General features: G+C 36.1%; 1 protein-coding gene across 4 annotated transcripts; it reads left to right on the plus strand.

The window, feature by feature from the left end:
- On the plus strand, window positions 1–10,078 carry LOC101216252 (serine/threonine-protein phosphatase 6 regulatory subunit 3). 4 transcript variants are annotated; one of them, XR_004217391.1, is made up of 20 exons: window positions 1–277; window positions 1,989–2,092; window positions 2,304–2,390; window positions 2,508–2,583; window positions 2,696–2,770; window positions 2,954–3,007; window positions 3,180–3,239; window positions 3,329–3,445; window positions 3,546–3,640; window positions 3,736–3,944; window positions 4,326–4,423; window positions 4,635–4,738; window positions 4,904–5,069; window positions 5,367–5,489; window positions 7,078–7,160; window positions 7,657–7,798; window positions 7,934–7,963; window positions 8,163–8,233; window positions 8,655–8,818; window positions 8,906–9,048. XR_004217391.1 is itself a non-coding variant. In XM_011658696.2 (19 exons), exons 1-19 carry the CDS (start codon window positions 239–241, stop codon window positions 9,723–9,725), a joined length of 2,553 nt encoding a protein of 850 aa, XP_011656998.1. In that variant the 5' UTR covers window positions 5–238; the 3' UTR covers window positions 9,726–10,078. The 4 variants fall into 4 exon arrangements, 2 of the variants coding, with proteins under 2 accessions (XP_011656998.1, XP_004145744.1); XR_004217390.1 differs by having other exon boundaries at window positions 8,903–9,045; XM_011658696.2 differs by lacking the exon at window positions 8,655–8,818 and having other exon boundaries at window positions 5–277; window positions 8,906–10,078.

Consider the following 10,078-nt stretch of genomic DNA (forward strand, 5'->3'; position numbering starts at 1 on the left):
AGAATTTTGAAAATAAAAATTTTCATTCGTGGCTCTGTCTCTCTATTCCTCTCGATCTTTACGGACTTGCCTCCTGCCGATCTCCATCTCCCTTAAAATTAGGGTTTCCAGATTTACAGCTCCTCTCTCTCAGCTGCTGCTCTTCTCTTCCTTGATTCTCCATCTCCATCTTATCCTCTTTTCTTCAACTAAACCCTTCCGTCCTAATAGGGTTCGCAGATCTACGAATTTCCTCAACATGTTTTGGAGGCTAACTTCCCTTTCTACTTCCTCTCCTGTAAGTCATTCTATCCCATCTAATTACACCCACTATACCTCCCCAATTCACTCTTTCTGCTTTTTAATTGGTTCCCAAGATGCACGGACTTTTTTTTCCCATTCATTTCAGATTCGCTGGAGGATTTCTGCTTTTCCTTTTTGTTGTTGCTGTTGTTGTTGATGCGTATTGTTTTCTACCTCTACCAATTACTTTGTTTTCAATTTAATTCGTTGGCCATTTTTTCTTTTTCTAGTTCCTTAATTGAATATGGGTTTTATCAATCCGGTCATACTTTTTAGGAAATTGTTTGCTGTTTGGACTGATTGAGTTGGACTGCCAGCAGGTTTTAGTGCATATCTTCGTCGTTGTTTTTAATTCTTATTACATGCACATATTATATGTTGAGAAATGGAAAATGGTTCTGCTCTATGTGGGTCTCTCTCTCTCTTTTGTCCCTATGAACTGTTTCAGAATTTGAATCATGTTAGCACTCGTTGTCAGTTTCGGTTTTTCCATTTGAAGTTTTTTTTTTTTTTTTTAATATTTATAATTAAGTTTGGTTTAAGTCCGACTGATGAGGAGTTGACTTGTTATGTTGATATGCGTTTGTTTCCCTAAAGAATTATAGAGTTACGCTGTATGATTGTGTAGATACTTCTTGATTTATATAGCTTGTTCGCTAACTTTTTGATTTAGTTTAAGTCTAACCGATTAAGAGTTGACCTGTTATGTTCATTTGCACTCTGTTTCCAAAGAAATTCCAGAATTAGGCTGTATGGATACTTCTTGAATTGAATAACATTTCTGCTATGATAAAGTCTGCCCATAGTTCGTGGAACACAATAGTTTTCTTGAAAACAAATATCGCTCAATGGAAACAAAAATATCAATCAGATGTAATTGGGTTGGATGGATGATTGAATTAGATGTAACTTGCTTGGTTCCTCAACATACACCACATTATTAACAACCTTTTTCAAAGGCTAAGGGTAGCTTTGAGGCTTTTCCTCTTGAGGAAGTGGGGTGTATGAGGCTCAAGCCTCAATATTATAAGCATTTTACAAATTCGAAATTGGCATGACCAAGTATTTCCTCAACTTAACAGCCACTAAAGTATAAAAAAGCCACCTCTGTGTCACTTAAACAATAATTCTAAAAGGATGCCTTTAACCTATACTATTAATTAGATAGACATATGCTAGAAAGTTCGTCTTCAATACTTTTAAAGTCTCAATAGAAAAAGTAGTAATAGTTCAAATTGTCACAATTAATACTTTTGTGTTTTTGGAGGCAAATTCATATTATTTTTCTGCATTATATGATGTGCGGAGGCTTTATGTCTGAGTGTGTTTTTATAGAGGCACAAGTCTCTAAATCTGTCATGAGAGGAGATAGCCTCTTATAGTCAAAGCTAAATCTCGGGGCTAAAAGTTAGAGCCTTGTATTGAGACAAGTCTTATGGTGTAAGTTAAGATATTGAGTATTGGAATTTAATTTTAAAGTCTTAGGGCCTTTAAAACATTGATATCAAATAGATTTCCATTGTTCCTGAGGAAAGTGCTGCGTTGTAGGCTTACAAAATCTTTCTTTAGTATGATGTTTCTTTAAATAGAGGCATTTAAATTGAAGTAAACCTCAAAGCCTTAACAATAAAACTGATGTTCTTACAAATGTATACTTGCAACACCTAATTATATCTTTTGTTCTTTTTCATATGTTTCATTTTCAGGTGGAATCAATTTTAGACAAAGAGAACTTCTCCTTGGAAGAGCTCCTTGATGAAGAAGAAATAATCCAAGAATGCAAAGCCCTGAACAGTCGTTTAGTTAACTTGTAGGGCTCCTTTTCCATTATATCATTACCATGTTCTTTTATTACTAATCTGATTCTTTTTGTCATCATTTATGGCCTATTTCAAGATTGTTCAATGTTCTTGTCTTATGGGCTTGGGTGTTAGAATTGTATCATGTTTGATCAATAGGAGCAGGAATGGGTCTTTATAATTCACCCAGATCTTTTAATGGACAATTGTTTTTGCCTTCAGTCTACGAGACAGAGCCCAGGTGGAACAACTCTTGCGCTACGTTGTTGAAGAACCTCCAGAGGATTCTGAAAGCAAACGGGCATTCAAGTAATAATTTTTTCTAATTATTTACGTACATACGCCACACACATGCATGCATTGCTCATATTTTTCTTTCTACACCTTGATTTCATACTGTTTTATTGATTACTGATTGTGAATTAGGTTCCCGTTTATTGCCTGTGAGATCTTTACTTGTGAAATTGATGTTATCTTGAAGACTCTAGTAGAGGAGGAAGAGGTACAGGCTCATAGGTTCTTTTTTGTTTTGTCGATTAGCTGTTTGATAATATGGTTGATGTTTCATGTGTTTAACACAAATAATGACATTGTTATCTTACTTTTGACTACAGCTAATGGACATGCTTTTCTCCTTCTTGGAACCAGACCGACCTCACAGTGCTTTGTTAGCTGGTTATTTCAGCAAGGTACCTTGAAATTTTATTGTAAAAATAGATTAAGCTCATTCTCCTTAAATTTCATTATAAGTTCTAGGTTATCGTATTATTATTATTATTTTTGGTTTGGATTGGGTTGGGGAACTCTGTATTCTTGACCTCGTAACTTCTCACGATTTTAATGAATATTTGTTTTGTTTTCAAATAAATCAGGTAATCATATGCCTCATGATAAGGAAGACGGTTCCACTTATGCACTATGTCCAGGTATGTCAATCCATATAAGATCATTTCAGATAATGCTTACTAAGATAGATGGTTGTAGGGTGTTATAATCTTATCAAAATACAGCTATGTTTTAGACTAATTTTTCTTTTGAATTTTTTGTTTTACCGTTTAGCAATTAAACTGCCATCTCATGCGTTCCCCCCTTTTGTAGGCTCATCGAGATGTATTGCGCCAATTAGTTGATTTAATTGGAATTACATCCATTATGGAGGTAATATAGGCTTTGAAGGCTTCCCCGTCAATAAAACCTTAAATGCTGCTTAGTTTACACTCTGATAAGAAATGGAGTTTTCTTTGCAGGTTTTGGTTAGACTTGTTGGTGCTGATGATCATGTCTATCCAAATTTTATGGATGTGATGCAATGGTTGTCTGAGAGTGATATGCTGGAAATGATAGTTGATAAGCTGAGTCCATCTGTGAGTGAAAAATTGAAGTTTCATCAACATTTGGCCTTTTGTGGGATTATATATATGTGTGATATTTTGGTTGTAATATTAATTTTTCTCCTTGGATCAGAGTCTGCCTGAGGTTCATGCAAATGCAGCAGAAACATTATGTGCTATAGCCCGTAATGTACCGTCTGCTCTTGCTACCAAACTTTCTAGTCCCAGGTTGATCAAGAAATGCTTCTTTACACTAAAGTTTCCATGTTAGTCTGTAGATAAGTTGTAGTTGTTTTAACTCCTCGATCTCTTCTGTGATGCAGTTTTGTTGCAAGGATATTTGATCATGCTTTGGAAGATTCACATTCTAAGTCTGGCCTTGTGCACTCACTTTCTGTATGCATTTCTTTGTTGGATCCAAAGAGATCTTCGGCATATTCTCCTTTGTTTCACTCTTTCCGAAGTCAACATATGTATGAATGTCCAGTTCCTGTTGATTCAGAAACTGTTGGTGCAATGCTCCCTAAACTTGGTTAGTGTATGATGCTAGTTTCACTTATTTGTTGCTGTCTTAGTTCACACTTGTGCTCCCGATATTTTCTCTAAAACAATGGGCTAAATGTATAAAGAAACCACAAAAGACAAGCACCTATCAATATCAGGTCAATAATCATCAAATTTTCAAAGAAATATTTAATTATTACTGATCTGATATTGATAGGCATATTACACTTTGTGGTTTTTCTTATACATCTAGCCCATTGATTTGGCATGCATGTACACAGCAGGAAAGCAGCATTGTGAGTAGCACCATGAATACAGCAACATGGTTTCCATGGTTGCAAATATTTGAGTTACATACATGTAGGAAGTAAAATTCTCCTATTAGTTTCTGATAGCACTTCTCTCACAGGTGATTTGTTAAAACTCTTAAACTTGTCATCTGATGATAAAGTATTACCCACAACATATGGAGAATTACGGCCTCCACTTGGAAAACATCGTTTGAAGGTAGTAACTGAATTTGTGTTGTATAAATTTATATGTTCAAGCTATGTGACTGTACGGCTCTCTGCTAGAAGTTAGGTATCAGAGAATTTTATTTTAGAGCTTGATATTTCTTGTGTGTTGTGGTGTGTGTTTACTACTACTCATCATTATATATCTTCTCATTATTATATATCTATTTCTAAACCTAAATGAATTCTGTGTACTATTGTAGATTGTGGAGTTCATTTCAGTGCTTCTGAAAACGGGCAATGTAGCTGCAGAGAAAGAATTAATTAACTCGGGCACCATTAAACGTGTCATTGATCTATTCTTCGAGTAAGCAATTCCTCGTGTCATAATATTCAAGTCTCGGAAGGCCTTAAATAATTTTTTTTTGCAGGACCTTTGTATGTAATTGCAGGATCTTTTGTATTTGACAGCTGCTTAGTTGTTGAAGTTACATTGATTTCTATCAATGCTTTTCTATGTTCTTTGATGCAGGTACCCTTGTAATAATTTTTTGCACCATCATGTAGAGAACATTATATTGTCTTGTTTGGAGAGTAAGAAAGACGACATCGTCGATCATCTTCTTCGAGAGTGCAATTTGATAGGGAAGATTCTTCAAACAGAGAAGAATCCAATTATTTTGGCTGATTCTAATCAGGTAGAGAATTTCTTTGTTTGTTGGCTGAGATGAATCATTGGGTTTAATATAATACAGGTTATGTTATTGGAAACATTTGATTACATTGATATCGACATGAGAAAAGTATAATTATTCAAATTAGCATTCATTCATGGTCTCTTTTATATGTTAAAATCCAATTTGCACTGATTCTCTTTTTCCTTGATGTTAGTGGTTGACATGAAACGTAATATTCTTGGTTGTAGTACTTTATTCCATGGAAACCAAATAAATCTATGAAAGCTTAAAGATATGTAATGTTTCTTACTCTTGCAGCCAACAATTCCCGCTGTTGGAAAACGGGCACCACGGGTATGCAACTTAGGACATACTACACGAATCTCCAATAAGATTCTTCAGATGGCAAACAGTCAAAGTTGTATTCGGGCATATCTTCTGGTATGGATGGCTTGCTTTAGTATCTCTACTATTCTGGAATTGTTACAGCCACACTCAATATGACGTTCACATATTTTTTTTTCATCCAGCAGTGCTGTGTTGATTTGCATTTACTATTTTCTAGATAATTACAAAGTTTAAAATAGCCATTTTCTTTTTCCCTACACTACCAATATGTTTATTATGGCCTTTTTCAATCATTTCCTGGCCTTTCTCAAAGAGAGACTCTGCAACTTTCTTGCCAAGGAGTAATGCCTTGTTAATTTTCAAACCTGTGGCTGTGATACTTAGAAATCCATTAGATGAATGTGATTCCTTTTTGAATTTGCCCGCCTTAAAAGTGGAAGGCCTTAACTTTCCTAAAGATTATAAAATTTAGGAAGTATCTGCCGAGTTGAAGCTCTGATACATGGGTAACATTGAGAAGCGTAGGTTATTCTGTTCCATTTATATGTTGGGTTATGCATTGTTGGAGAAAAAACTGTTCCAATTTAGATTTTTTTTTTTTTAATTTGCTCTTGGGGATGATGATGTCTTAAAGTATTTTTTCCAACGTTAGATCATAGTGTTATTGAGGCGCAGCCGTTGCTCGCCTATGGCTAGAGGTAAGGTGAGTGGAGGCCTTGATCCCTTGAGTACTTAGGGCAAGCACCTTCAATGAGGCACTCACCTTTTGCTTCAAGGCGATATGCTCACTATTTTCAATTGTTCAACCTTTTCTCCTCAAACTTACTTCCTTAATTCTTTTATTATGAAGTACCAAAGTTTGCCAAGGTAAAATTCAAGAAAAATCTAAAAAGCAAGGAAGAAGAATTGAAGAAAAGGAAAAGTCAAGTAGAAACAGAATAAAAAGTGTCATCTCTCTCTTTGTTCAGCCACTTATCAGCTATTAACAAAAAAGAAGAAAAGGAAGAAGGGTTGCAATTCGAAAGGAAGAAAAGAAAAAGCTGATGAAGAAGCTCTTGTTTCTTTCATACATTCCTAGAAGAATTGAAGGGTTGGCTGCCAACTTCCAAGAGTTGGCTGGGAGGAATAAAGAAATTCTAAGTGCATGCTAGCCAAACTTCCAAATGGAAATATTTTTACTCTAATAAGGAGTTCTCAGACCACTATCTTTTTACCTGTTTAAAAAACATTTCTATTTTTATATCTTTTTTCAAATATCTGTTTTTTCCTCAACATTAGTTGATTCAATTTCATTTTGATCTTAAATTATTTTTTTGTTGATATTTTCACAATTTGATAATTAAGTATTCTCTTATCAATAATAGTGCTATTTATTATTTTATTAAGTGGGCCTCCCTTCAACCAGACGATGGCTTTAAGTTGCCTCTTGCATGTGCCAGTTACAAAGTTTGTTTCCTTAGAGTGCACCTTGTACTTTGAAATCACAATTTAGTTTAGTTCAAAATTTCTTTTCTTTGCTTTAAGTGCTTTTTGTTATCAACCTAAGTTTAGAATGATTCTTGGATAAATTATGCCAGAACAGACTCATCTTGCTTTTATCTATTTGCTTGGGCCAATTACATTCTCTGTAATAACCACATTGCATTTTGGTTTGGTTGACTTAACTCTAAATTCCTTGCAGGAAAATACTGAATGGAACGAGTGGCAAGCTACGACTTTGCATGACCGCAATGTGGTTGAAAATGTCTATCGGTGGGCTTGTGGGTATGTTTTATCATATGTTTTTTCCATGTTTATATTCATGATCATAGATTCATTTCTTCAGATCAGGATTTTTGTTTATCTGAAACAGATTTTTACCCGGTATTTTCCCAAAACTTCGAAAACATGCATCCTCAGTATCCACAATCTTATTTTTGCCAGTTATATGAGAGTTATTTAGTGCAGAATGTTTTTGTTTAATATTTTCACTTTCAAGCATATATCAATAGAAGATGGAGATACTTTTTCAACAAAGCTTATGACTAATAATTTGCAAGTCTGTGTCTTCTTGCTTCCTCCTTGCGTTCATTTTATGTTTGATTCTCTTCTCTATTTGGGCTGAGAGCAAGCGTTTAGTTCTTTGAATTTATTTCATGTAAAAATTATTTGCCTAAAGGTTTTCAATGTCCATGCTATATATAGCTCTCTTCTTGGCGATGAGATTTTAACCTCTTGGACTATTCTTGGATTTTTCAACAATTCTTCTCTGAATTTTCAGTCGCCCAACTGCATTGCAAGACAGGACAAGGGATAGTGATGAGGATGATCTTCATGATAGAGATTATGATGTGGCAGCATTAGCAAATAATTTAAACCAGGCTTTTAGATATAAATCGTATGGGAATATCGATACTGTGGAGGTATACATCATGCACATACATTCACCAGGCCGCTATTGTTTATGTTCTTTTTGTGGAGGAATTGTATTGGTATTTTTTCTGTGAAGGATTGAACTTTTGATTTATTTATGTATTCTTTTTTTGGTTTTGTTGCAGGACCCTAGATCTCTTGCTCAAGATGATGAGGTAATAATGTTGTTTTAGTTGATGGGGCTTTGAGTTTATAGTTAGTGTGGGAAGTTGATTTTAGGTTAGAACACAGACTTAATTTTGGTGAAGATCTTTAGGATACCATGTTTAAGCTAGGTGGTTGGTGCAGGACATCTTTTCATTTCCTTGTTTAATTCTCCTCAATTCTTATTGTGCTGCTCTCTTGTGAGTACAGGATGTCTATTTTGATGATGAATCTGCCGAGGTGGTTATATCATCGCTTAGGCTTGGTGATGATCAAGGAAGGTGAGTTTCAAATCATCTTTTGTTGATATGCGAAACATCATATGAATAAAGCGAGAAAAATGCATGTTTCTTTCTCTATGATCATACTTTCATATTTAGGTTTGTCTATGTGTGGCCTGTGGCCAAGAAACCTTCCAAGTGAGAAAAGTTCATAGATGCTCTTTTATTTGATCAATCCTTTCCTTTCTGGAAATGGCTTTGGAGTAAAATGTGTGCTGATTGGATGTGACATCAACCATTAACCATATTCGGATTGACAATTGACGTATGAAAATGTTTAGCCCTTCCAACTACTGCCTGGAAAATTTGTTGCATGGCAGTGTGCTATCCAAAGCCTGGTCTTTATTATGTAGATGATCTGATCTGTTCTAATGTGAACGATTTTGTTCTTATACCAACATTCTTCTTGTTGAATCTTCAGGCTTGTTTCCTATGGTTCATTGGCCCTTTGTGGGCATATTTACTGATATGCTTGAACACTTAGGATGGGATGTTGGGCGTGAAGAGGGAACTTTTCTTCATTATAATTCATCATATATTGATTCATATCTTTATAATGGCTATGAGAAAGTTCATCTAGGAAGTGTATGTGAACTTCTATTTGTGTCTGCTTTTTATGGGCTAACCTATCGAGTGGAATACATAATCTGCTGTATTTCATTCTTGCAGCAGTCTATTCACAAACTCCAATTGGTTCGCGTTCCAAGACGACAGAGTTAGTAGTGAGGCTGCAGGCACAGCACCACCTGAGAGGATGGATGAGATTAATCTGAATGGATCTTCTAATGGTGGTAACAGCAGTAGTGATGATGAGGTGGTGATTGGCGAGGAGGAGATGACTGTTAGCAAGAATTCTGTGGTTGACACTTCCTGTTCCAAGTCCGGGCTTCCTAGTAGATTTTCTGAGGCTGAACCTGCTGGTGATGGCATCTCGAACTCTGGGTCGAGTGCATCTAATGATTTGGGATTCTTCAGGTTTGAGACACCAGATGCAGAGGACGCATATGGAGACAGGCCTCTGCCTGACTGGGTAGGATGGGGAGAAGCATCAGATTTGCAAGTTGGGGGTTCAAGTATGAACCCGTTTGAGGACAGTGATAAATCTGATATTAATGATTCCTCTCAAGTTGAATTAGCAGCTCCTAATGTCAACTCTCCAACAAGAGGAGAAGCCTTTCTTCCAAATGGCTCTCCAACTACGACAGGATCAAGCGATGGATCAGAGGGCAGTGATCACAGTCAGAAAACTACAGCTGTACCCTCATTGTTCGAAGAGGATGTTGAGTTTGTTGGTGTGGAATTAGAAGGCACTGAAAAGGCTATGGAGCAGGCCCTCAAGGAGGGGATTGTTGGGGAAGCAGGTCCACTGAAGAGGAGTGTTGTCCCTAAGGTGCCAGAAAAGGAGAATTCCGATGAGAATGGGGCTGGGATCAAGGAGTTCAATGATGCAAATTATTGGAGAGTGGATCACGAGGTTGCTGTTTTGGAATGATCGTGGGGTTAATCACATTGCGTAATCTTAAGCCTGAAAAGGTTGCTTCCGACGGTCATGGACACCATTGCGGTTGGCATGAGCATCGGTGCATGGGGCGGACATATGTACAGTATATTTTTGTTTCTATGTGGAGATTGGATGGTAGAATGCGTTGTGGCTGTCACTATTTACCTGTTACTGACTGTTATGCTGATTATTCAAGGTTTTTTTTTCCTTTTGTTTCTGATTCATGGGATTTCCCTGATCCATCATACTTCATATTTAATTTATAAGAACAGCATTCTTGATTCTTGATGTCAAAATTTTAACATATTCAAATAGCTGGATGTATTGCCATGGTTCAAATTTGA

Source organism: Cucumis sativus, chromosome 6, assembly GCF_000004075.3.
Source record: "Cucumis sativus cultivar 9930 chromosome 6, Cucumber_9930_V3, whole genome shotgun sequence".
Taxonomy (NCBI): Eukaryota; Viridiplantae; Streptophyta; class Magnoliopsida; order Cucurbitales; family Cucurbitaceae; genus Cucumis; species Cucumis sativus.